Raw genomic sequence first — 27,188 nt, 5'->3', positions numbered from 1 at the left:
AAATGAGGTGGTAGGAAGGCCCTTCTGGTGGCTGCTGAGTGTGCAGGGCTCGCTAGCACTCCGGAGCCAGACCGCCTGGAACCAGTGCATTTATCTTCTTCCCAGGCAGGAAGGCCAAAGGCTAGGGCTCCAGGGGTACAAAGCTCAGATGGCTGGTAGGGCAGCTGGGTGAGAGCCAGAGCCCACATGCAGGGGGGTGAGGGGCCACAGTGAAGCAGGGAAGGGACTGGGGTAAAAATTTGAGGAGATATGATGGCAGGAACTCTCTCAAGCCCTGAGAACCAGTGCTCACTGGTTTCCTTAAACTTTGCTCCCAAAGTGTCCTGCTGGCCTCTCTCAAGCCCTGCTGCAGAATGCTGAACTGGGCAGTGAATGGCTCACGTAGGCACTGAGGCAGCACTGGTCCCCCCTCCCCTATCTGCTGCTGCAGCCTCGGAGACTAACAGGAAGGAGGAGGCACAGTAAGGTGGCTGGGGAACCATCCCTGAGACCCTTTCCACCCATGCGCCTGCCTGGTGGGGATGAGATGGGCCCAGGAGGCAGGGGCCCCACCTTCAGCAGACCTGGGATCGGAGAAAACTGGCTGTGGGACTCCCAGCTTCCATCTCCGGCCGTCCGGGTGACCTTGGCTGGTCTTTCCAATTCTGATTGTAGGTGAGGCCTCAGTTTTTGAGGCCTCAGTTTTTGTCTCTAAATTGGGGACAGCTAGGGGCGCCTGGGTGGCGCAGTCGGTTAAGCGTCCGACTTCAGCTCAGGTCACGATCTCACGGTGCGTGAGTTCGAGCCCCGCGTCGCGCTCTGGGCTGATGGCTCAGGGCCTGGAGCCTACTTCTGATTCTGTGTCTCCTTCTCTCTCTGCCCCTCCCCCCTTCATGCTCTGTCTCTCTCTGTCTCAAAAATAAATAAAAACGTTAAAAAAAAATTTTTTTTAATAAAAAAAAATAAATAAATTGGGGACAGCTGCATCCTTCCTGCCTCTCTCTAGACTAGGGGTGGAGGGGTAAGGAGGAGGCCTCCAGAAAGCCATAAGCTCCTGCCTCTTGTTGCCAGGATGGGCCTGCTTTGGTCCCCAGACCCAGGAAAATGGGAAGAACCCTCAATATGGGCTCTAAAACAGCTGGCAGAAGAAAGAGGCAGGCCGCAGGAGTTTTCCAGACACCTCTCAACCCCACCCAGTACCCCAGATCTCACCTTTGCCGGACCAGGGTTCTGACCATGTTTCGGGGCCCGGTTCCCATCTAGCCTCCCCGGGGAGCAGACCTCACCCCAGGCCAAGGGCCAGTCAGTCCTCATTCTGCCATCTCACTGCCCGGAAAAGGACTTCGAACCGCGTCTGGCACAGGGTAAGTGCTCAATAAAAAGAATTGTTACCTTTGTAATAATTTCTTGTGGAGCTCAGAATTGGATTTGTCGGCCGTCGTTAGCTATTTATAGTTTATTTTCAACAATATAATGAACACCCATTAGCTGACCGCCCAATCGAAGAGACGTTACAATAACATATCTACTTATTCCCCATTCTCTCTGTCACCTTCCGGCCCAGCCGCCAAGAAGGAACCATTTTCTTGAACTTTGTGTTTATTATTATTTTTTATTTTTTTATTTAAAAAAAATTTTTTTTAACATTTATTCATTTTTTGAGAGACAGAGAGACAGCACAAGCAGGGGAGGGGCAGAGAGAGAGGGAGACACAGAATCTGAAACAGGCTCCAGGCTCTGAGCTGTCAGCACAGAGCCCGATGCAGGGCTTGAACTCATGAAAGGCGAGATCATGACCTGAGCCGAAGTCAGACGCTCAACCGACTGAGCCACCCAGGCGCCCCATGTTTATTATTATTAAACAAACGAAAGACTACAGGCACCCAAAGAGGCAGGATGGCTGTACATTCATTAACAGAAATAACTGTTTTTACCAACCAAGTTGCAACTTCCTGCGGGTAGCATCTGGGTCTCCTCAGTGGGGCTGGGCATACAGAGCCATTGGTGAATCGGGTTGATAGACTGTTTGGGGTCTCAAAAGCAGAGAGGGTTAGGACTGGATTCCAGAGAGCAGGCAGGACCCACCTCCAAAAATAGGGAGAAGGGCTTCTGCTCCCCCCCCCCACTATACCTGGATTATACCCATGTGGCTTCTGCTCTGCCCTATGACGTCACACAGTGTTGCCCAGGTGACCCAGCTGGGTAGACAAGCTCACAGCTTTTCCAGGTCTTGGCAGAGAAAGGGCCACCCACCCCTGTCTTTACCTTCCTGGGGGTACAAAGAGCCGATTGTTTCCGTTGCTGACCCCTACCCAGCTGGTCACAGCCCAGAGCCCTGAGGACACCTCCACTCCAAGAAGTCTCACTTCTGAGAAAGTTCCAGGCTGCCCCCCACCTCGCCATCTCCAACCCCCCACTGTTTCCCCCCCATCTAGCTCCCAGAGCCAGCGTATGCCCCCCCAACCCGAGACAACACTGACGCTCTATACTGTTTACCAAGCCCCAAGACTCCACGGTGCCCAGGCCAGCTGGGCAGGGCCAGTGCCTGGTCAGCCACCAATATCAGGTACTGGTCCCCAAGATTGTTAAACAAGGCCAAACACTCCTGCCCCCAAGAGGATGGGACGGAAAAAGAAAAAGGTGAGGGCTAGGGGCAGGGGTCATTCATCTGTATGAGCTCATCTCTCCTTCAAAGTCCCTTGTTTTATTTGCTCCTAAATCATGACAAAAGCTTCCCTTATCCGGGTCCCAGTTTTCACAGCTGTGAAATGGAGAGTGAGGTGGTCTCTCGGTGTTCTTCCAAGTTAGGCGTGCTGTACTCTGGGCCACGTGGGATCTGAATTCGGTGTGTTTGCAGGTGTTATCAGCTCCTGGTACCCTTACCTGGTTGTTTCTGTCTTGTATCCCCATGACCCAGAGAAAAATGTGGCTTGAATGGGTATAGTACCCCTGACCCCGCATAGCCTGGAAAGGAGTTTTTGCTGTGTTGTCACAAAGGCACAGAGACCCTACTGAGATGGCTCAACCATCCCCCTCCAGGATCTTCTGGGAGATTCCCACACTGCTGCCCTGGGACTGCCAATGCTCCACCATCCTCCACCCTTCCAGCCCTGGCCCAGACCCCTGCCCCAGGCCGCAGATGCTCCAACTCCTAGAAAGAAGGGCTTCTTGTTGGTTTTGATCACTGCCGTATCCCCAGAATTCAGAACAGTGCCTGACACATAGTAGGTGCTTAATAAATATCTGTGACAGAACAGCAAGACCTTGCCGGGAGGGGACTAAAATCTCTGAGTGGTGAAATGCAGATAGTTCAATATGAGGCCACCCTTGTCTCCTGCTAACTGGCAAGGCTGAGCCTATGTCCTCGACTGTGCCAAGTACCGACTGGGGTGGCAGAATGAGCTAAGACCAAAGGCACCAGGTACTTGCTAAGTTGGGAACACCCTCTCTTGCTGTTAGACTCAAACCAAATAGCTACAGGTGCCCCACTGTGGTTTCTACTTTATTACCCTTGACTTTGGTGTCTGGGGTTCCTGGTGTTCTCTACCCACAGCTGGCTCCTCCCCTTGACTCTACCCTTTAAGCTACTTTCTTGAATGTCACACACTCAGGACCAGGCACCAGGCTGGCCTGACCTAGAGGCCTTATGCTGCCAGCTGGTCCTGAAGCTCATTCCCACCCGCCCACCCAAGCTGGGTTTGGGGATCCAAGGAGCATTCGTAGGAGCCCTGAGAAGGAAATGGATTTGTTTGATTTATTTTTTTTAATGCTTATTTAAAAAGAGAGTGTGTGAGAGAGAGAGTGTGTGCAAGCGGGGGAGGGGCAGTGAGAGAGGGAGAGAGAATCCCGAGCAGGCTCCGCACTGTCAGTGCAGAGCCCGACTTGGGATTTGAACTCACGAACCATGAGATCATGACCTGAACTGAAACCAAAGCGAGATGCTTAACCAACTGAGCCACCCAGGTGCCCCGGATTTGTTTTGTTTAATTCATAATTTTGTGGAACATTTTTAATGACTTGGTAGAATCTCCTATAAGAATGTTCATATTGTGTACATATAGTATTACATATTCCTATTTCCTCTTTTGTGAAGCTTCTATTCATGTCTTTTTTATTGTGGTGATGCTTCCAGATCTCTGTGTATTGGGGATATTCATCCCTTTATATATATTGCAGATACTTTCTCCTATTTGTTTTTTCTCTGGACTGTGGTGAATTGGAGGCTATCATAGAAGTTGGTGTGGATTGTTAATGTAATCCGAGCGATCAGTCTTTTCTTTATGATTTCTGATTTTTGCGGCATCTTCGAAAGAGTCTTTCCTTGTCCAAACGCCACAACTCCCATGGCTAGTACTTACTAACAAGTACTGGCTACTTGGGTCATGAGCCCGAGGGCGTATACGTTGTGGCCCAGAGAAAGCTCGGCATGTCCAGAAAACACTAACAGGGCAGAGCAGAGACCTCACAAGGTGGAGACACAGACCCCATCCCACTTCCCACTCTGCCCGCTAGCAAAGCCGAGGGCCCAGACACAAGGGCTTTGGTCTCCCTGAGCCTGATTCCCCACCTAGGAGAGGGCCCTCCAGTGGCCATTGTAACTCCCAAGCAAGTTTAGATGCTGAAACTAGAAGGAACGTGAAGGGCCATTTTTTAACTCAAAGCCCTTAAGATACAGCTGGGGAACCTGAATCCGGGTGAGGGGGGACTTTGGTCCTGATGCAGGCACAGCTCCGAGGGAAGCCTGCAGATTGTCCTGCCAGAGGTAGGAAGGAAGGAAGGGGAAGGCTGAGAGGTTGGCCCACAGTCCCCGCTCCAGGCCTCCCTGGCCCTGGGCCCAGCCTGCCCAGCGGCACATGCCTGCGGCCCTCACCAGGAGGCGCCAGCCTGGCAGCTGGCCTCATGCCCAGAAGTGAAGCACGAGCAGTTTTTGTCCAGCCTCCTGGAAGCTGTATTTCCCAGAAGGCTGTCCCACAAGGGGAGGCATAGAGGCAGTAGGGGACAGAGAGAGGACACAACTCACGGGCCTGGTCTGCAGAATCACTGGTTGGGCTGTGGGGCTACCGTGATGCTGGGTCCTCACTTCTGGGGGCCATAGGAGGCTGGGGACAGGCCCTGTACCCCCACAGAAACAAGGGGGAGGGGGCCACCATCTTGGGCTTCTCCTGGGCATCAGGGTGATGGAGAGACACGTTAGTCACCTCTCCTGACCTCACTGCAGAACCTTAGGCCTTCCACAGGGAAGATTACAAAACCATTCCAGATCTCCCCACTGACCAGGTGGGAAAAGTAAGACCCCACTGGGAGCTAGGGCAGACCTGGACTGAAACCTACATTTCTGGGCACTCCAGGTCGCTGGTGTTGCTCCCCTGGCACTAAACCGGAAGACTGAGCCTGATGGAGAGTGGAGTGGGTTACGGGGGGCACACAGTGAGGGTGGGACATTGGGAAGGCAGTATCTCTGACCTATGAGGGGAGAGGTGACACTGAGCCTGTTTCCCCCCTCCCCGTCCCCTTCCTTCTGGTAGGGGTTCTTTCTGCACATTGACCTCCCTCCCCTCCTCCCATCATGGCCTGGCAGGGGAGAGGGGGAGAGGGGGAAGGATAACTCTCAACACCTCTGCAGATGGTGATAGGCGCCCCCTGGGTCCTGCGGAGGGGGCCTTCCTCAGGCAGAAGGAGGGGTCTCTGTGTAGAGCTGGCACTTCTGGGGCTGGGGGTTTCTCACCTCCTAATTAGTCATCTTGTTAGTCAAGGACCACAGATTGTACCAAGAAGGCCTTTGTGTTAACATCAGGTCTGTAGGAAGTGAGGGAACAAGCCACAGGGATGGACATACAGGGGAAGAGGGACCCACCCAGACAAAGTCTTGAAGGTGGGAGCCAGCTTGGGATGTGCAAGAAACCACCCAGAGGCCAGCGGGGCTGGAGCCGTGGGCAAGACGCCCAGGGGCATGAGGCGAGGTCGGTTCCCTGGGCCAGAGTGTGTAGGTCCTGACGGGCCAGCGAAGCTCTGAAGGAAACAGGGAGCCACTGTTTTGAGCAGTGACAGATCTGGTCTGATTGAAATCTGCAAAGGATCACTCTGGCTGCTCTGTGAGATGGGCAGGGTGGAGGGAGTGCCAGAAAGGAAACAGTCAGGCATGCAGAAGGGGTCAGATTCTGGACATGGTTTCATGAGTTGTTTTTTTGTTTTGTTTTGTTTTGTTTTGTTTTAATTTTTTTTTCAACGTTTTATTTATTTTTGGGACAGAGAGAGACAGAGCATGAACGGGGGAGGGGCAGAGAGAGAGGGAGACACAGAATCCGAAACAGGCTCCAGGCTCTGAGCCATCAGCCCAGAGCCCGACGCGGGGCTCGAACTCACGGTCCGCGAGATCGTGACCTGGCTGAAGTCGGACGCTTAACCGACTGCGCCACCCAGGCGCCCCTTGTTTTTTTTTTTTAATGTTTATTTTTGAGAGAGAGAGTGCACGCGAGTGGAGGAGGGGCAGAGAGAGAGGGAGGCGAGGATCCTAAGCAGGCTCTGAGCTGTCAGCGCAGAGCCAGATGTGGGGCTCGAACTCATGAACCCTGAGATCATGACCTGAGCCGAAGTTGGACACTTAACGGACTGAGCCACCCAGGGCCCCCCTAGACATGGTTTGAAGGCAGGGCTGGCAGACCTTGCTGTCAGGGCTCATGTAATGTTCACCCCTCCACTGTCATCAGAACGGAATGACGTTAAGAGGCGTCAAAGTCCTCAGGCCCTTCCCTTTCCCTCTGCCCAGAGGCTTCTGAGAGCCAGGAGCCACTGCGCCCAGAACCCCCAGGCTCAAGGTGGGAGCAGACAGTGTGTGGGGAACTGGGGCCCTCACACAGGAAGCAGGGCAGCTTCCAAACAGGCTGGTCCAAGCCCACATTGTCCCATTGGGGAAACTGACTCTCAGCATGACGGGGCTTCGGGTCCATGGTGTTGAGGAGCAGAGCTGGTTTAAACCCAGCACTGCTGACGCTCAGTGCTCATCAGGACTGAGCCAGGGGATCCCCCTACCAGGGCCTGCCCCCTGTCAGGATCTGACAGACTGAACTTGCTATTTTTTTTTAATGTTTATTTTTGAGAGAGAGAGAACACAAGCAGAAGAAGGGCAGAGAGGGAGCGACACAGAATCTGAAGCAGGCTCCAGGCTCTGAGCTGTCAGCACAGAGCCTGACACGGGGCTCGAACTCACCACTGTGAGATCATCACCTGAGCCAAAGTCGGACACCCAACCGACTGAGCCACCCAGGTGCCTCATGCAAACTTTCTAGATAAAAGGTCCCAACCCTTCAGGTCCTCCTCTTCCCAGCAGCCTTTCCTGATTGCCCGGCCGCTGCTTCTGTCTCCTCTCAGCAGCTCTCACTGAATACCATGGTCCTTCAGGCCCTGAGTCACAAGCTGGTGAGCTGGTGAGCTCCCACATGTGTGTCCGCTTGGGGCAGCCAGCCGAGGGGGCGCCATGTGCTGGCAGGTGCCACTCCTTCCTGGTCTGCAGGGTTCTCTGGGGAGAAGAGAGAGGGGCATCTGGGACAGACACGTTCGTCCCTTTTCATTAATGCCTTGGGTGACTCCATGGATGTGGATGAACTTTGTAAACTGTAAGGGGCTGTGCACAGGAAGGACCTAAGGTGACAGATGGACTGGGCTGAGGTTACAGGAGAGACCGAGGGAGAAGGCCAGCTGCAGGTGGGATTTAGGAATTAGAGGCAAGGGCACCCACAAAAGCAAAGGTTTTAGCAGTGAGACTGGACTTGAGGGATGAAGCCCTGTCTCCCTCCGCAGGAAGTGATCACGGACTGGGGCAGACGTGGGGTGTGGGACAGAGGTAGGGAGAAGATGGGGTCAAAGGCAAGTGCCCTATAGTTCCAAACTGGGTGGGGGTGGGTGGATGACAAAGGGAAAGGCACTTGGTGGGGAGGGGATCGGTGAGGGACTGGAGTTCTAAGGAGGCAGTAAGGGCAGGGGACCACCAGGAAGAGGCCACTCAGCCCTGGCTCTCTCCACAGGTCACTGAGAGCCCAGAGGAGCCCCTGAACACCTCACAGAGTGTGGAATCTGTCACCAGCCACCTGTCTCCCCCTAATAAGGAGACCATCATGGTCACTCTCCACGGGGCCACCAACCTACCCACCTGCAAGGATGGCTCTGAGCCGTGGCCATACGTGGTAGTGTAAGTGGTGCCGGGAGTAGGGGCAGGGGCTGGTGCGGGGCTGTGAGCAGAAACCAGTGGATGGAAATTTGGAATGCGAGCAACCAAAGGTTGGGGGAGGGGACCGTGATACCCAGAGGGGAAAGCCAAGTGTGAATCACACAGGGGCTGGAGGCTCTGTACGCGTGAGGCCTGACATCTTCCCTGCTGCGTGGGAAGCTGTTCACCAGGACTGGGGAAGGAAGGAAGAGCCACTCCTTGATCCCACAGCCAGCTGGGCAGGGCTTGGCCACAGTTTGACCTCAGGGAGGCAGGGCCCCTGGATACAGAAGCCTGGGCTGGGCTGGGCTCGGAGTGGGGTGGTGATCAAAGGAAGAAGGCCTGAGCCTGCCTCTCCGGGACTCTGGGTGCCCCATCCCCCCACGCCCTATTCTGGGGTAGGTCCTCACAGCCATCTTCCTCCTTGCCCATGCCCCCACTTCTCAGGTCATTTCTATCTTAGGGACTTCCCTAGTTCTGGTCCTTTAATGCACCCCACGTCCCCCGTCAGCCAGCTGCAATCAGGCTGCACGCTTCTCCCAGCCTGGTGGCCGAGTGAGGCCTGCCACGCCATCTGCTGCCCATGCTGTGGGCCTCGCTTCTCCCAGGAGGGCATCAGGCGGTGACAGGGTGTCCATCCGGCCAACCTTCCGTACGGAGGTCGGACATCCGTTCAATCTTGGTTGTGAAGCACTGCACAGTAACCCCTCCGCCAAGCTTGTCATCCCTGAGCCCCTCTGTAAACAGTGGGAGCCACCAGGGCCTCCCCACAAGCTACTCTACACCTCCCCTCCTCTACTAATTCCAGTTCAGTGCCTACCTCAGGCTTTTGCCCACATGTCCTTTGGGGGAGTGCCTGCCCCAGCCCTCACCCAACACCTGCTGAAATCCCACCTTCAAAGCCTTATTCTTGACTGCCTCCTCCTCCAGGCAGCCACCAGAGTTGAGCTCTCCTCTCTGGAGCTGCACAGCAATGGCAACTCTGATCTGACACACTTCACATAAATACAGTTATGGGCTGTTCTTCTGTTCCCCAAACTGGGGCTCCAGAGGACACATCCCAGGTCTTCCATTTCCCCCACAATGCGCCCAGCCTGGGCCTGAGCGCCGACTTAGGGATCAAGGAGCCACGGAGACAGCCAGCCAGTAGCTATGACAACAACCCCCGCACCTCCACACAGTTGAAAGGAGGGTAGATGGTGTGCTGGAGACCAACAGGTGGGACACTTGCTTGTCTCAAAAGGCCCATTTCCACCCACCCACCCAGCTCCTCGGCCCTCCCCTCCCCCAACTCCATTTCCGCCGTGAGGAGGGACAGGTGGCAGAGAGTGGGCTTGGCAGGGAGCTCGCCTTCTCCCCTCAGCTATTTCCATAAACCAATTATCGCCGATCATCTCGGGAGATTGAGGCCCTGCCTATCACCAAGCCAGCCTGGGCGGCGGGGCGGGGAGCGGGGCGCCGCGTTGCTCTGCGGCGGGCACCGCGACCCTCGCCTTCACCCGGTTGCCATGGGAACGCGCGGCGGGAGCCCAGCCGGCCGGAGCCTGGGTGAGGGGTGTGGGGGCGGCGGGGAGAGCGCATGGCTGCACCCATCTCCACCCAGGGAGGGGGCAGGGAGCAGAGCCCGGCCGAGCCTGCGGCCCCGCGTTCCGGGGCGTTCCAGGGCTCCTGGCGGCTGAGCCGCCACCAGCCCCGGGGGGTGCTAATGAGATGCAAATGACAGCAGAAGGGAGGGCTTCTGAGAAGGAAGGCCCAGCTGTCAGGAACCTGAAAGAGGCTTTCGCAGCGAGCCCCCAGCCCCAGGCAGGAACCCCAAAGGGACGACCCAGACCCTCAGAAGCCAGAAGCCCTGGGAAGAATCTGATGTGCCCTGGGTGTCTGATTCCACCTACACCATTAACAAAGCAGACCACAGGCATGAGAAGCCAGTCCCCCGAAGCGTTCCTTCCTCTCACGATGAATATTACAATGCTTAAAGTATATAGGGTATATATTTAATATATATTAATAATATTGATCTTCCATAGTCTTTCAAAACACTTTTTCTCATCATTCTCATGCCTGTGTTTCTGGTGCCCTCAGCTTGGTCTCCTGGCTGAGCCTCCTGCTCTCTGCCATCCCTAGGGGTCTCACCTCTGGGGCTTCCTGTCCCTGCCTAGTTCCGCCCTCTCTCTGGGTCTGTTGCATCCCCAGCAGGCCGACCTGCGGGGACAATGGTGGAGTAGGAGTTAAAGCACAGGCCTAAGCGTACCCGGGAGTCATTTACTCATTCAGCCCATTAGTGGGGAGCTGAAGAGAACTCAGGTCTAATGATGGGGACTCCCTAGCTGGGGGCTTGGTCACTTCACTCCTGTGCAGTCTCCAGCCTCAAGCCGATCTAGTATAATAGAGCACACCTCTCGCCGTGATTGACCCAGACCAAGAAGTCCACGTGGCTCATCTTGTGGTTCCAACTCTTTCCATCTGAGCCATTGACCTGCTTCCAGTCTGACCCCTCTACTCCTCTGAAATAGCTTTCTCTAAAATGACGGCTGTGCTTGACCCCATTACGTCCACTGGGCATCTCATCTTTCCAGATGCTGGCCTGTCCCAGGTTTCAACCCTTGGTCGCTCCTCTTCCTCTGTACTGTCTGCATAACATCCTCATCCTGCTGCCAGTAATCATATTCCTCCCCCCACCCCAACATCCCCCCCACCCCCACTCCATCCCCAAGTCCTGTAAATGTGTCTCCTGTATCTGAAATCTGGCTGCTTCTCTCTGCCGGCTCGCCCCACCTTAAGCTTCTGCACTTTTCTCTTCTTAGCACATCTGATCTTACCCATCTTCAAACCCCAAGGGTTCTCACTGCTCCCAGGGTAAAGAGGATTCTAGACCCAGCAAGGTTGGGTCCTTGCGGCCCCCTCCAGATCCCCAGCAGCATGACTCCGTCTCCCTTTCTTCGCTCCAGCTGTACCACGTGTCTATCTCTCAGTTCTCTGAGCAGACCCTGTTTCCTCCCTCCCTAGGCCTTTCAGGATCCCTCCCCCAGAACATTCTCCCTTCCCCTTTCCTCTTTGGATCCCAGCTAAATCACCTCCTCCAGGAGGTCCCCCCTGACCTCCCAGACCAGGCCAAAGTTTCCTACATTCCACGCCTCCCTGGGACTTTTTACTTCTGCAGTGTCACAGCCGGCCTCACGAGTTTGATGTGCTTTCATGGGATTCCTGGCTTACTCTTCCTCGAACCTACCCCCATAGTGGCCCTCTAGTTCAACAAGTGACCACCAGGTCTGTATTGCTCCCCATTCTATCCCTACTATTTAACACAGCACCCGGAGCATAGGAGGCTGTCAATAACTGTTGAATGAATCCGGCCCCATTTCTAGCTTGCTCTGTGACTTTGGGAAGGTTCCTTGTCCTCTCATTGCTCAAATGCCTCTCCCAGGAAGCTGCCTCAGAGGGCTGTAGGGATGGGGAGCCAGTAGGAGATGCTGACAGGTGTGAAGTATGACACAGAGTAAAGGTTGCCCCCAGTGCCCACGGGGGGCATGGAAGATCTGTCAGAAGAAAGCGGTGGGGCAGTGGAGAAAAGCGAGAATGGGATCAGGAAACCCCAGAATCTGGCTCACTGCCCCTGACAGGGTAGTCCCTGTCCCTCTCTGAGTCTTAGTCTTCCCGTGGCCAGGATGTCTATTCTGGTCTCTGTGCTGTTTCAAGGCTTGCCAAGCTGATTCGTGCTCTGGCCTGGGAAATAGTGTCCGTTCTTAAGAGACAACAAGAGCCCCAGCTGTACATGTAAGACAGATTCCAAGTCCAGGTCTGCTGGGCCAGTGCCCGGGCCCCGGGTCTCCCCTGACCGATCTAAGCCTGAGCAGTGCCCAACACCTGCCTCCTGGCCTGGCACAGAGAGACCTGCCAGTCAGAGCCCAGCAGGGACCAGGAAGGCAGTGGCCCTGACAGGTGGGGGGGGGGTGCCCTCACAGGCAGGGTCTGGGGAAGGGGCCAGCCAGGAGACATCCTGTGGGGTTCTAACCCTCGGCCAAAGGATTGGTGGCTGGGTTGCCAGTTGGCAGTGGCTGCTCTGACCGCCTGCTGCCCAGAGCTAAGGAACAGGGCTGGAGCCAGGACCGGGAGGGGAAGGGCTGCTTCCTCTGTGCACGTGGGGGAAGGCTTGGCCGGAGCCACAGTGGGCGGGGCAGAGCACAGGTCAGAGCCAGTGAGTCATATTTGGAGGATCTTTGGTTTTCTTGGGTGAGCCTGAGAGCCCTGACCCTGGTCCCAGACTGAGACTGACCTTGGTCACACGCTGAGCCCTGACTCCGGTCATAGACTGAGCCCTAATCACACACTGGGCCCCTACCCTGGCCACAGACAGAGCTCTGACCCTAGTGACTAATTGGAGAAAGTACTGAAAGTAAGACAATTGTGTAAGGTCCTCGTAGGAGAAGGTTAAAGGTCATATTTACCAAGTGCCTACCATGTATTTGGCAAATATGCTAGGAATGCGTGTGTTTGTCCATGTGTGTGTACGTGTGTGTGTGTGGTATGTATGTGCTTCCCATAATTTAATCATCAGTCCTTTGAGCTAGGTAAAATACTATCCCCATTTTGCAGATGAGGTCACTAAGGGCTCAGCAGATTTCTGTGAGGTGGCCAGAGTCACAGAACTATAGTGCATACCCAAGCCAGGATCCAGCATTCCAAAATCTAAAAGCTTTTTCAACCTCACTCCCTGACTTGATCCTCATGCGGTGGTTGCCCCTCTTAGAAGGGGTGTTGGCCTCAGGGTCCTAACCCAGACTTCCAGAGAAGATCCGGTGAGCAGTCTGAAGACCCTTCCTGGGATCTGGATTGCCCACACCTTCCCCCCGCCTGGCTGTGAGCCTTGGCCAAAGGCTCCAGAGGGCAGGGATTTGGGCAGAGTGGGTGGAGGCCTGGCATGACTCATAGGTGACCCGTGAGCTTGTCTCAGCAGCCAGAGGGCTGGGCTCAGCAAAAATAACAAAAATACACACTGTGACAGTGAGCATGGGACAGTGCCAGGAAAAAAGCAGCCCCCATTTGCTGATGGTGGCCCACGCTGAGCTCACGCAGAGCTCGGTTCTTCTGCACCCTGGCTCTAATACAGCAGCCCTGGCAGGCAGGTTGCATTAGCCCCATGTGATGGCCAAAGAGGTCAAGACCCAGGGAAGTGAAGGGACTTGTCTGGTTGGCCAGTAAGAATGGAGCAGATAAAGATAAGTGTCCCTGTTTGGCCACTAGTGACTCCCTCTGGTAGAGGCCAAGGTTCCTTCCCTTCCAGCAGGATGCTTGTGGGAAAAGGCACAGCATGGGGGAGAAGGCCCTGGAGAGGCCTGAGAATCTCGGGTCTTATCTCCCCTGCAGAGTCCCCAGGCTATGGTGTGGCCAGACCTCTCCACACCTTCTCCAAATGATGTCAGTCCCTTGAGGCTCAGAGCCTCAGAATTTTTGTTCAGTGAGAACGGCCTTGTATCCCAGAGCTGTAAACACAGCTGGTGTCAGTGGTTAAAAGGGGAGGGTTGCCTGAGACCGTCCCCCGCCCCCCCCCCCCCCGCAAGCCAGACTGAAGCCATAAGGATATTTCCAGATGTTCCCCTATCACCGCCATGCAGGGCCCCTGAGGTCCTTCTCATGCCCGAAACACTTATTCAGACCCAAAAAGCATGAGCTCTTCTGCAGAGGCGCTGGAATCCTGGAGGGCAGCCCAAGAGGCCAATGCTTACCAAGAGAAGCAAGTTTTAATGGGGAGATTTCAGGCAACGAGGCAGGCCGGTGGGGAGCTTTCCTGGTGTCCTCATTGTATAACACACAGGCTGTCTCGGCTGCTTATTTCTAAGCACGGGCAAAGCTGCTGACAGGGCCCCTCCTTCCCCCACCCCTGCCTCCGGGGCATCACAGATGGCCAGGAAGTGGGGTCCCCTCTTGGGGCTTTGACTGGCTTCTGTGCCCCTTGCTTCCCACCTCAGGCTTCCAGGTCAGATGCTGCGTGGTCTGGCATCCATCAAAGAGGGAGGCAGGCTACTGGGCAGGGAACTGGGGCTTGGGTTCCAGTTCAGCTCCTCCTGCCCTTGTGCTGTCTCCCTACACGCAGTGAGCTTCCATCAGAGGGAGGGGCACCGGGGGCAGCAAAGTCAGTGCCTTCAGGCCTGAGGAGCCGGCTCCACAGATGCTGAAAGCGGCCGGGTGTGTGAGACCAAGTCAAGAGCGCAGGGCTCCTTCGGGGAAGCAGCCCCCAGTCAGCCCCTCGGGTTCCTGCCGTGGAGGACTGTAGGCTTGGGTTGTGGGCTGTCTCTGTTTTTCATGAGAAGTCAGAAATCCACACTGTTGTGTGAAATTAGCCAGTTTCTACACACAGACCAAACACCTCTGCGCAGCTGAATCTCTGGGCCTCGCGTCATGTCTTCTCCTCCTGATCCCTCCACCCATTCAGACTCAGCCTCCAACTTGGCCAGCTGTCCTCTTCTCGCAGGGGCCTCCCCGTGGGGACCCACTCTCTATATGTGTCTCAGAGGCACACCCCCCCTTCCTGAAGCCCCCTCTTTCTTCGCTTCCAGGACGAGCCCCCTTTGATTCCCTCTTCTCTCTGGCCACTCCTCTGTGGGATCCTTTCACCCCATACCCGGTCAATGTTGGTGCTCCCTGTTTAGTCCTTGGCATCTCCCTGGATCTCTCATTCCCCCCCACTCCCTGAAGATCTCCCTCATCCCAGGCTACCCCCAAGCCCTGTCCTGAAGGTCCAGGAAGGTCTAGCTCCAGCCCAGTCCTCTCTCCTGCCCCGCAGCCCCATGGACCCACCAGCCGATGTATACTCCACCTCAGACTCAGCCTTCCCAAACTGTCCTTCTCGTCCCCTTCCCCCCTACCCCCCTGGGGCTCACCATCCATCCAGAGGCCTGTGAGATATGGAACACTGTCATGAGCTCAGAGATGTTTAAAGGATGAGCCCACGCAGTCGGTAGGGCTGAGACTCAAACCCACAGCCTGTGAGCCTGAACACTAATCCACTCTCTCCGGCCTTCAGCATGACTGGCCCAGAAATTCTCAGGAGGCTGTGGGGTTTTATCCCTGGGGAGGGCAGGCGGCGGCTGCCCCCAAACAAAGGTAGGGGCAGATTTGCTGGCCCTGAGTGGGGAGAGAGGTTGATTGTCCTGTATCTCCCTCCCTGCCAGCTGTTGCCTGACTTTCGGGCAGCTCTGAGGCCTGTGGAAAGTGCCGTGTACATGCTAGGGTGCCCTGGGGGTATTGGAGAAGCAGGGCCTGGGGCCAGCCTGTGACTATGACTGGGGGCCCTTAGAATGTCAGTGTGGCAGGAAAACCAGACCCAGGATCCGGCCCTGGGGCCCCAGGGCCTTTGGGAAGCCCAGTCCCCGCAGCTGGGCTCTGCTTCCCTCCCTTTGAGGATGTACTTGGGCTTAGAACTTGAGATCTGAACCCTCGTCCCAGCCCAGCAGCTGCTTCTGAGGCAGTACTGAGAAGCTGCCCCAGATCAGAGCAGGTTCCCAGCAGTCTGGGCCAGGGGCCTGGCCTAGCAGAGCTGGAGAGGAAAGGAAGGTTCTTCCACACCTTCCCCCATTCAGTAAACACTTGCTGGGTCCCACTGTGCCTAGGTGGGAACTGGAAACAGCTCCAGCAGTGACAAGACAAGCCCTTGAGGGGCTCACCTAGCATGTGTGTGTGTGTGTGTGTGTGTGTGTGTGTGTGTGTGTGTGTGGTGGGGGTACTAAACAGATAATACCCACCTGTCCTTTGCCCACAGTCTCCCAAGGCAGAGGGCGACTGAGCAGGCTCCAGACCCCAGCCAGCACTTGGGTATTTGGGCCCCTCGGGAAGGCTGGTCTCTTGGGAAGGGGGCAGGAGGCAGGGCTCTATGTCTGAGATGCCAGACTCAGAATGTGGACCATACACCATGCAAGTTAGGCCAGAGACAAGAATGAGAGTGATTCAGGTCATTCTCCTGAGGTTGGGAAGTTCACCTATATGTCTGTCCACATTCCTCCTGCGCTAAGGCTACATCCATGAGAAGTTGATACTCAGAGAGGGGGTGTTCAGAGTGATCAAGAAGGATCTCAAGTCATGGAGAGACCTCCCAGGGCTGTTTCACCCAGGCCTATACCTTGCCAAGGGACTATCATTTCATCCCGTAGGGCCATGGTATTTCCTAGCCAGCTGTACCCTCTCCCCTCTTTCTAAGATGTTTCTCCGGGCCCCTCGCCAAGCAAGGCCACAGGGTAGAGCACAGCTGGACACTCCAGAGGCTGGCAGATAACACTTGCCCATGCACCACCTCCTGCTTCCATGGAGAGAAAAGTTTTCCCTAGAAAACCAGGAAATCCTCCCTGGGAGAGGATGCAGGGTATGACCATGCCCAACAGACTGGAGCTTGAGTCTGGCTTTGCACCCATCACAAAATCCTGTGGGGTGAGGTTTTGCCCTGGGTTGTATGGACCGAATCCCCCTGCCCTGCTGCCTCCCTGAGCATGGAGAGGGGTGCGTGGTTGACCCTGAGGGGCTCCCCTGAGAACAATGGGATTATTTCAGATGAAGTATGGGTAGGAAAGTGAGGAGCAGAATTCTTGTTTTGTAGAAAGAATTTTCCCTCTACCGGAGTGCTCGTTTCTGATTTCCAGGGCAGCACCCGCCCCCTGTGGGAAGGTACGGGGTGGGGGTGGGGGGGAGCAGCCATGCCCATGTGGACGGGGAGTTGGCTGGCCTCCAGTGCTCCAGAGTTGGTTGTTCCTTAAATCGAGGCCCACCTGTAGTGGTGTAGCACCATCAGCAATTAGTGATGGTTCATTAGAGTCCAATTAATAAATGAAACCCAGGATGAGAGCCATTGCTTTGCTGAGAATAACAGCCCTTCTTATGCCTCAAGTGGCAGCCTCCCAAGAGCTCAAAATCCATAAGAACCAGCTGTACTGGGGGCTGGGTGGGGGGCACGCGTGGAGGGGGGATGTTGATGGTGATGGGCTATTGTCTGGTACGGTGGGAGGGGAAGAGAAAGGAGCTTCAGACCAGACATTCCTGCCTGGGGTCTTAGCTCCTCTTTTGAGGAAGCCTTCTTGCCCAGCAATCCCAGGGGAGCCTGGCCAAGGCCAGAGGTAAGAAGGCAGGGCTTTCTCCTCCTTCCTGTCTGGCCTCAGAGGACAATGCACATGGGTGTGGAGAGAAGAGGGCTGGAAAAGGCAGGAGGTCAGGGAGGACCACAAGCCTCCCTGTTGTCTCTGACTACCCCAACCCGTGTCCCAACACACTGGGTCAGCCAGCCATGCCCTCCCCAGACCTGTTCACGGCTCCTCAAAACCTCAGGCTCTATCCTCCGATTGGAAAAGTTCTCCTCTCTGTCTGTTCAAGCCCTGCATCCTCCAGGAAACCTTGCCTCCCCAGTCCAGCCCAGGCAGGGTCACAAACCCAAGAATCCAGCCTTTGACCACCCCATTCAGGTGACCACCTCTGCAGGGGCCAACTCTCCCATTCTACCCCTGTTGCATAAGGCTGGAGACCTGGGCAGGGGACAGGTCATTGTTTTTTTTGTGCCCTCCAGGGATGGAAGGAGGTCCATGCCTGGGAGTCAGGCTGCCTCAGACTTCTGGGGGATGGGGAGGCTGGACTTCCTGGCCCAGAGGCTGACATGGAGAGTGCAAGTAGAGGGGAACTGTGCTGCCTTCTCAGGACAGAATGGGGTCCAGTCATGACACACTGGGCATCTGGCCTTAAGGAATCTTAGTCTGAACCTGTTTCCTCACCTGCCTCTAAGTTTCCCAGGTGAGCAAGTGATAGGGTTGTGGAGGACCCGGACAAAAGATTACAAGGCCTCTTGTTCTGCCGTCCATCTATGTAAAGGTTCTGCCCTTCGTCCATCTTCATTCTGCCCAAGCATCTCCTTCCTTGGGGCTTCTGGGAACATCCTTCTGGTCTTCCAGGATTCTGGGTCCTGCCTAGCCAGGACCCCTGCAGCCAGAACAGGTCCAAATTAGGGTCCTCCCTTTCCCCCTGATACCCTAGGGGCTGCCCTGGGATCGACACTCAGGACAGGCAGGTGGTCTGAATCCTGAGCTTCCAAAGCCCTGGACCCTGTCAAGGCCAGACTTTGACATTTGTTCATGCTCTGACACCTTGAGGAGTGTGGGAGACCAAGCAGACAGGCAGGGCAAGTGCAGGGGGTGGGCTCAGAGAACTGGGAAGCAGCTTGAGGGCTGGTACGTGGAGGAGGGTATGGAGATGGGGTAATGTGTGGCACACAGACCTCCCTGGGGAAGCCTGTGTGTCCGTGCACACACACACGTGCATGGGCTGGTGGAGGGGCTGGTCAGGGGAGCCTTCCTGGAGGCAGGGACAATGGCACCCCCCCCCACCCCTAGAGGTATACATGCTCTAGAGGGCATTTCAGAGGATGGGTGGAGGGTGGGGGAATGGCTCAGGAGCCTGTACTCACCACCCCATCAGTGCCCTGTACTTTCCCACTGCTCACCTCACCGACGGCCTCTGGGGCCAGACAACGGTCTCCCTTGGTGACAGTGTAGAAGGAAAGCAAAAAATCCGGCTTCTTCCCTCCCACTCACAGATGTGCTTGGGCCTGGCCCCCACCCCCTGCTTGGGTGGGAGCCCCAGGGCCTCCTGGCAGCTTTGTCAAACACACACATACCCCTCCAGTGCGCTGGGGGGTGGGCCTGGTAGGGAGGGGTTTCTGTTTCTTGGCAGCTTGGGACCCAGGATTGCTAAACTGTACCCCTGAACCCAACCCCAGTTCCATCCTGGTATGACTGCTCCTCCCATGACTGGATTAAGTCTAAGCCCCTGACAGCAGGCTCCCAGCCTGAAGCACCCAGCAGCTCCCCCAGGGCCTGCCTGCGAGAGCCAGGCCAGGGCTCTAAGGATTGGAGGGAGGATCCTGCTCTTATAGTAAGCTATATGGAGGCAGGTCCTAGAGAGGTCCCCTGGGCTCAGAAGCTTCCCTAGGAGACCTGAGCCCCATCAGGGGCCAGGGGTCCTACAACCTAGCCTTCCATGTGCCCAGCTGAGAGGTACAGAATGGGAACTAGGAGCAAGGAGTGAACTGGCCCCCTTCGCCCCTCTAGATCTCTAGTTTCTAGAATAGCATCAAGGCCTGAAGGAGTCAGCTGTGCCAGGAAAAGCCATTACCCTGACAGCCTCCCTCCACCTGCTAAAAGCCTCCCTCCTTCCCCTGGGGCCTCACCCCTCCTGAGTTATTTCATCTCCACTCACCTAGCTCTGACAGACCTCTCCTGGTGAGAGAAGGGAGGAAAGGGATGCTTGCTTAACCCCTTCTATGCCTGAGCAGCGTCAGCGCCAGCAGGCTCCCTTGGCCTTGTCCATTGTCCTTCCCCATCTCTTTCCACCTGGAATCCCTCCTGCCGGCAGGAGGGAGACAGGCTGGCAAGTACAGGTCATGGGTTCCGGCCTGCATTCTGTCACTGCACTGCTTGTGGTTCAGGTCCCTTGCTCACCCTCAGTCTGTCTGCTCTGAGCACTGGGTAGCCCCCAGGGACACAAAATACTGGGTGTCCGTGCAGGAGCAGGACAGATGTTTGGGGTGTAGAGGACTGACCTCATCCTTACATAGAGTGTAAGGCACAGAGGGGCAGGAGGAGGGGCTCAGATGGCACCCCTGAGTTAGCGGAGGTTAGCAAGTCAGGAGGCAGGGAGCTCCAACCCCTGCCAGCCCTGATGCCTTCTCCTCTCCAGCCTGGCAGCCTCCTTCACAGCCCCGGGCCAGAGGGGCCTTCTTCGCAGGTGTGCGGAGACGAAGTGTCTGGACCAGGGATGAGTCTGGGAGGCACGCCCCTCATCATCCCAGCCCTCTCTCGGTGCTCCCCTGCCCCTGCCAGGCTGCCCTGGGTCAGTGACTTTTGAGAAACACCCAGCTTGTGTCATAAATGAGGGAATAACATGAACTGGGGCCTTCTGTGTGCCAAGAGCTTAACATGCTTTCTTCCCAGTCCTTATAACCACCCTGGGAGGGAGATCCCACCTACAGAGGAGGAAACTGAGGCTCAGAGAGGGCAGGTGGCCTGGTCAAGAGGTAACTGCGGCCTCAGACCCAGTTGTCATCACTGTCCTCTCCCCAGGACTCCATACCTTGGCCACGGCAGTCCGAGATCCTCAGAGGTAGACCCAGAGTTGGGGTCAAGATGGGGGGACACCAGGCCAATTAAAACAATTATGTTGATTAAAAGGGCAATTAAAACGATTATGATGATTAGCACCATCATGATACTTAACACGTCAACTACTTTACACACATGAATTCATCTCATGCCCACAACCGCCCTGCATTATCAACACCATTTCACAGGTGAAGGAAGTAACGTACCACAAGAGCACGTACCTTGACAAAGTCACACGGCTAATAAGGGGCAGAGCTGCGATTAGGAACTCCAGGGACCCTGTTGTCATCACCAGGCCACACTGTCTCTCAGCTGAAGCAGAGAGGAATCTCCAGCTAAGCCCTGGAGCTTGGAGACAGGACTCTTACAAGAATGGTTGTCTGCAGGAGTCCTGTAGACAATTGGGGAGCAAAGATCCAGGCTGCTGTGTCACTCAAGTCCAGAGGCCAGAGGGAGCAGTGAGGACCAGGGGGCTCTGAAGGCTTCCTGGAGGGGAAGAACAGGGTGGGCTGGGAAGGCCACAGGCTGATTTAGGTACCATATGGGGCACTTTGGCTCTGAGTTTCTGGGCCAGCTCGCCTGCGCCACACTCCCTTTGGGGGCCTCCGGGGTAGGGCCAAGGCTGGTGAGGACACCATCTGTGCTTCCGCCTGGGGAACCATTGGTGCAGAGCACCTCCCCCTCCTGAGTACATGGCGTGGCTCCCCCTGCTCCAGGCTCTCTGGGATGGTTCCTCACCCATGATTGCTGCAGTTAATGTAGCGGCGCTATTTACAGCCCCAACATAATAACCTCCTCAACAGAAGAAGTATTAACTCTCTTGCTGAACTGTTTGATGGCTCGGGAGCTCAGGGACATAAGTGTCAGATACCTGTGGGATGCACTGGGAAGCAGAGGGCCCAAGATCCCACCTCTCCTTGGACAGGCTGGCCCTGCACAACCCCTCACCGCCCCCCTGCCTTGCCTCGTGCCCAGCTCTAAGTGTCCAGCCCAGGGCCCTGCACGAAGTGGGTGCTGCAAAAGTCAGTAGTGTGCATGTGCTCCGTTGAAAAGGTTCAGAGCCCAGGAAGCTGGGCCGAGCCTTGGGAGTTGGGCCAGCAGCTTAGGGAAACGAAGGTCAAAGGAGAAGCCAGCCAGGCGGGCACCACACAGCCGCCCTGCCCAGAGACTTCCTCCCACTGAACAGAACCTAAAGAAGAGAGTCAGGATGGGGAGTCTATGCACACAGGCGCCTGCTGGGGAACCCTGCCAAGGCAGAGGGCAGGAAGTCAGACAGGCAAGGAGTCTACTCCCATTCCCATCCCCACCCTTGGCCTCGGGTGCCTGAGTCCACGTGAAGACCTCAGCGGTGGCCGGAGAGACAGGGTGGTCTCCCAGGCGGTCAGGGCAGCCAAGGAGAGAGACCTGGCGTCCCCTGGGCCTGGGATGACAAGAGTGTGTCTGCCTGGGAGGGAGCTCTCCATTCTCTGTCCACCCTTTGCTCAGATTTATGGACAATGTGTCTAGAAGGGGTGAGCAGCAGGCAGGACACCCTTCCTCTGACTCAGCCTGCTCCTCCCCTCCCCAGGGAAACCACATCTGAGGATGTGAAGGACCAGAACGCCAAGGCAGTCACGTCTGTGACCACAGAGCCCACCATAGCCCCCATCTGGGGGGACACGGTCAAAGTGGAGCTCCAAACTGAGGATGCGGGACAAGAAGGTGAGGCGGGGGCGAAACGTGGCTTGGCGTGCACGGGAGGGGTGTGAGGCAGAGGCAGGCTCCCTCTTGAGTCAGCTGGAAGCCACCTGAACACCTCTTTGGGCTCAGTTAAAAGCACTTTAAAGAAAAAAAAATCATAATACTGTCACACCTCATCTCCTCAGTCTGCTCGAAAAATGAGTTGTTCCACATAAATGAATTTCCCAGACAATGAAAGCTTATCTTTTTACGGCCGCTGTTATTATTTTCATGGTTGTTATTACTACCATCTCCCACTGAAACAGCACATTACAGCTTCCTGGCCCATCCCCACACAACGCTCACTGGGAGCTCCTCCTGGGAGGAGCAGTGCTGTTCCCATTGCTTAGATGGGAACACTGAGTTTCAGGGAACTGGCCCAAGTTCAGGTAATCAATAAGTGGAGGACCTAGGATCAGCCATACACACTCTCGCTGAGGCTCCAGTGTTCTAGCTTTTTCCCTAGAATGGTTCCTTATCCTGCTTTGTCTCCTGGGCACTGCCCATTGTGAGACAGCGGTGTCCCTGTGCTTCCTGAGGGTCGCGGGCCACTGTCATAGAAACCGCCTACTAGTTCCTCTGCCTCCACCCCCGGAAGCCTTTCCAGCTCCTGTCTTTCAGCAAATTCTAACACTGGAGGTGATTTAAGTTTTTCAAGGCAGGGCTTACACCGAAATCTCCAGGTACAGGTGTACATGAGTATGTGTGTGCACTTTGTGGTTTCCACTCTTGGGTGAGACCTGGGGCTGGGCACCCAGGAGTATTGACTGGCAGATGCCAGGACAGCTATGGGCACTGGCATCAGGCATAGTCAGCACAGACCCACAGGTGTGCACAGCGTCTGTGCTCTTATCCGGTCAGAAGAACCTCAAGTTCCTATCTTGCAGGTGGCCCTTCCCTCAGAGGACCGGCTTTACTTCCCCCCCTTGAAATCTCACCAGGGACTTAGAACTCCCGTCTGCCTCATAAAGAGCAGAAAGCCAGCTGCTAAAGATGTAGGAAGATGAGAGACAGAGGGTGAGGAGGCCCATCAATAAAGGGGGACAGAGCCAATTCTGGGTCACACCAGACGATATTTTTCTGCCTCTAAAGGGATAGGTGGGGCTGTTGGGGTGAATTGAGAAAATGTGGAAGAGGACAAAAAATTGACCTAGGATTTCACGCACGTGCCTGTGTGCGCCTGAATGTGCATGTCTCTGTGAATGCCTGCCCGCTGGCTCGTATGTATGTGTGAAAGTGGTGTGTGTGAGTACATGCTTGTGTCCGTACCCAGAGGCATGCATGTTTGTGTGTCATGTATGTGTGTATGCATGTGTGTGTGTGTGTGTGTGCATGTATCTATGTGGCTGACAGGAAGTTAGGGTTTGTGGTGAGTAGACGTGGTCTGGGACCCCACCTTGAGCTCTGCACATGTCATGTAACTATAGGAAAGGACATGATGAGTCAGTGGCCTTGGGGCCCATCTGTGCAGCAGAGAGGGGACAGGACTCACTGCAGGAACAAGAGGGTAGCGAGGCCTCATGGGCAGGCAGGGAATATTGGCAGGTGCCTCTTTGCAGATTGAAGTCGCTGGATGCTCATTGGAACCTGGTTGGAACTGGTTGCTGTGGTGATGTCTGTGGTGGGGGTGGGGAGGTGGGGGCCAAGCCAAGAGGTGGAGGGAAGGGGGAGGGAGCTCAAGGAGGTGTTAATGAAAGCAAAGGGGAGTTGCAGACCCGTGTCAGGGCCAAAGCAGGCAGGTGGCAGAAATGGCTTGTTGGCCACACAAAGGGAGCAGTGGGAGGCTGGAGAGGCACAATGCCCAGAGAAGAAGCTGATGAAGCGTGTTTGTAGCATGGAGACAGGAACAGGGAGGGATGGCTGTCCATTCCCCCCAATCACAGCTCATCTGCTGGCTGCCCACACAGGGCTCCAAAGACTGGGGTAGGAGGAGGAAATGCAGGACACTCACCCCTTCTTCAGCTTCAGCAAATTCCAACCAGATTTAGGGACTCAGGGCCCATGCGTAGTGGCCATGAGGGGCTGCAGCTGCCATAGCTACTGATGAAGTTTTGGCTGGGAGCACTGGAATCCCCTAGCTGAATTTTTTTCAGTTCTGCCCAGGGCTCGGTGAGTATACAGAGCACTACAGATGGTTAATGAAGAGGAAAATAGTGACAGCTACAAGGAGCATTTGCTTAGACTTTCATAGCTTGAAAAACACATTTCCCTCCCCACAACAATATTAGGAGAGAGACAACGATTTTCCTTTCTAAAATATTAACATTTTGCGGAGCAGGAAAATGAAGCTCAGAGAGGTTAAGTGACTGACAAATGTCACAGAGCAAGTTGGCGTGTTTGTATTAGAAGCCAGGTCTTCTCACTCCAAACCTCTTGTCTTATTCTACTTCCTTCAAGGCAACTTCAGGTCTTTTGGATGCCCATTTCCGCATTTCCCCTTCTTTCTTTCGAGCACAGATCCCACTTGGCCAGCTCTTGAGGGACTCTGGCAAATGTATTTCCCTCTCTGTTTCCAGGGTAGCAGTGAGAAAAAAGAAGAAAGGAAGAGTAATTAGCAAAACTCTTCTCCTCCTCTGCCTCCTCCTCCTCCTCTTCCTCCTCCTCATCCTCCTCCATATGCTCCTCCAACAGTCATTTTTAAAATTCTTTTAATGTTTGTTTATTTTTGAGAGAGAGAGAGAGAGACAGAGAGACAGAGAGACAGAGTGCAAGCAGGGGAGGTGCAGAGAGAGAGGGAGACACAGAATTCGAAGCAGGCTCCAGGATCTGAGCTGTCAACACAGAGCCTGACGCGGGGCTTGAACTCACAAACTATGAGGTCATGACCTGAGCCAAAGCTGGACACTTAACCGACTGACCCACCCAGGTGACCCTCCATATGCTCATCCAAATGACCCACCCAGCTCCAAGTGACCCAGCCACACAGGGCTCCCAGACTGCTGAACCCACCCCTCCAGCAGCTGTCCATGGTGCTGATGTGTCCTTGTCTTAAGAAAGAGGCAAAGAGCAAGGGGCTACCCCCAGTCTCCATCAGGTACTCTCGTCCTTCCCATCCTCCCTTTTCCATTCTTCTCTAGATCTTTTAGATCCTTCCCTCCTCCATCTCTCTTATTCTCCTCCCTCTCCTCCCTCCTCTTTTTTTCCTCCCTCCTCATCTCTTCTTCTCTCTCACACCATAGACTTCCAGAATGAAAAGATGCCTCCAGGGTTACAAGCCTAGCCTCTCCCACCAGCCATTTACTAGCTGTGTGATGGCGATCAAGTAATATAAACCTCTCTTAGCTCCACTGTCCACAGTTTAAAAAGAGATGGTGATGCCTACTTGAGGGGTTGTGGTGGCGATTTGTTGGAATAATGACTCAGGAGCACCCATCCCCATGTCTTGCACACAGCAGGTGCTCACTAAGGAGCATTTCCATGATTATTTCTAAGTCATTGATGTTCTCAGAGTTCATCCTGAAGTTCATGCATTTTTTGACAAAATGTAGTCTCTTTAGAGGGAGTTTTCTAAGTGGTGCATTATTCTTAGTGTTAGAGTAATTTTCATTTCCTTGAAGATATTTTATTGATATTGGAAGATTTCTTGAGCAAATCACTTTTCCTTACTGAGACTCAGTTTCCCCATTCACAACATGTGGGAGATAAGCCCTCCCCTTCCTGCCTGAGCTGCTGGTGAGAATGTCTTTGACTAAGGGAAGCGGCCTTATTCCTAGGAAGAGGTACTATTCCTGCTTGCGTGCATATCTCTGTGCCAGCTCATGTGTGTCTGTTGTGATGGGAGCTCCATACTGTGTGTGTCCATCTCTGGGCTGGGAGTTTCTGGACCACTGGACAGAATTGCATCTTTGGATCCCAACAGCACTTAGCACGGACACTTGCCCAGCACCGGAGCTCAAACAGTGCTTTTAAAGTTGTGTACGTGTGTGTCCCACACATGTGTTGGTTCCTCAGCATGGCCCCTGCTCCCTGCTCTCAGCAATGTCTCACCTCCCACTGGCTCACCTCACCAGGGGTGACGCTGGTCCACTAAGCCCTGTTTTGACGTTGAGCTCATTTTTTCTCTCTTCAGATATGGTCCTCAAGGTGATGGACAATAAAAATAAAGAGGAGCTATTGTCCTATCAAATCCCCATCAAATACCTGAGTCTCTTCCACCCCTACCACTTTGAGCTGGTGAAGGTAAGTCAGGGCCCTGGGTGCTGGGCCCATGTGGGCCTGGAACAGGTAGAGGAAGAACAGATGGTAACCACCCTCATGTGCCCAGCTATTCTCTCAGAGCCTCCCATGCTCACCATACAGTAAGATAAGTCTTGGGTCGTATGAGACTCAGGAAGCACAGCTGACAGGTAGACATGAATGATTTCCATGAGAAATTTGGAATTCTCCAAACTCATCTCTGTAAAACAGCCCAATAGCATAGAACATCTACTACATTAAATGAATACACCAATTAAAGATATATTCTGATTTCATGTATGTTAAAAGTGGGAATATATCTAAAAATCAAAGAAATACGGTATTTTCATAGTACCTACTGTGTTTCAGGTCCTGGGCTAGACATCATCTTTAATCCTCAAGGTGAATTCTGTTTTGCACACATAGGACTGGGACCCAGAGAGAGGAATCCTCTCAACCTGGGTGAGAGAGCAAGTGAGTAGCAGAGTGGAGGGTGAGCCCAGGTCACGCTGTCTCCCAAGTCCGTTCTTTCTGTGCGGCCTCCACACACTGCTTTGGCAGGAAGAAGGCCCAGGAGAGTTGGGGTGTGTGGGAAAGAAAGTGCTCCCTGGAGTGCACCCCTCTTGTAGGGAACTTGACATGAGCCTGGAGAGGGGAGCCTCAGGGACCTCAGTCCATGGTCTGAACTTCCCAGACTAGCTCCCCTGCCCGCTCCCTCTCCCCCATGCCGATTGGTGGAAGGAAGAACTCACTCTCTGATTGCATGCTAGGCACTGGGCCAGCGATGAACGGAAGCATACTTTCCCCTCAGTGTGCACTCCAGACCCTATTATGGTTTGGCGGAAAGAACAATGTGACGCAAGATTGTCTGGGTTTCTATCCCAGGTCTGCCTCTTGCTAACAATATATCCATAGCAGCCGCTTAACGCCCTAGGCCTCTACTTCTCATTGGCAAAATAGAGACACTGAGCATGGCCATTTGGACA

At 54.8% G+C, this 27,188-nt stretch overlaps 1 protein-coding gene across 1 annotated transcript in view; it reads left to right on the top strand.

Moving 5' to 3' along the window:
• The window catches only part of CCDC33 (coiled-coil domain containing 33), a 106,809-nt gene that overhangs the window by 15,289 nt on the left and 64,332 nt on the right, over positions 1-27,188 (top strand). Inside the window, exons 4-6 of the mRNA XM_047075669.1 lie at positions 8,010-8,164; positions 21,875-22,008; positions 26,096-26,205. Coding sequence (XP_046931625.1) covers positions 8,010-8,164; positions 21,875-22,008; positions 26,096-26,205 — 399 coding nt within the window. The remainder of the gene's footprint in view (positions 1-8,009; positions 8,165-21,874; positions 22,009-26,095; positions 26,206-27,188) is intronic.

This window comes from Lynx rufus, unplaced genomic scaffold (assembly GCF_022079265.1).
Source record: "Lynx rufus isolate CCGP_SWC_20201006 ecotype Redwood Valley unplaced genomic scaffold, mLynRuf1.p SCAF_13, whole genome shotgun sequence".
In the NCBI taxonomy this organism is placed as follows: domain Eukaryota; kingdom Metazoa; phylum Chordata; class Mammalia; order Carnivora; family Felidae; genus Lynx; species Lynx rufus.
The sequence above is the reverse complement of the archived record's forward strand: the minus strand, read 5'-3'. Positions and strand labels throughout refer to the sequence as shown.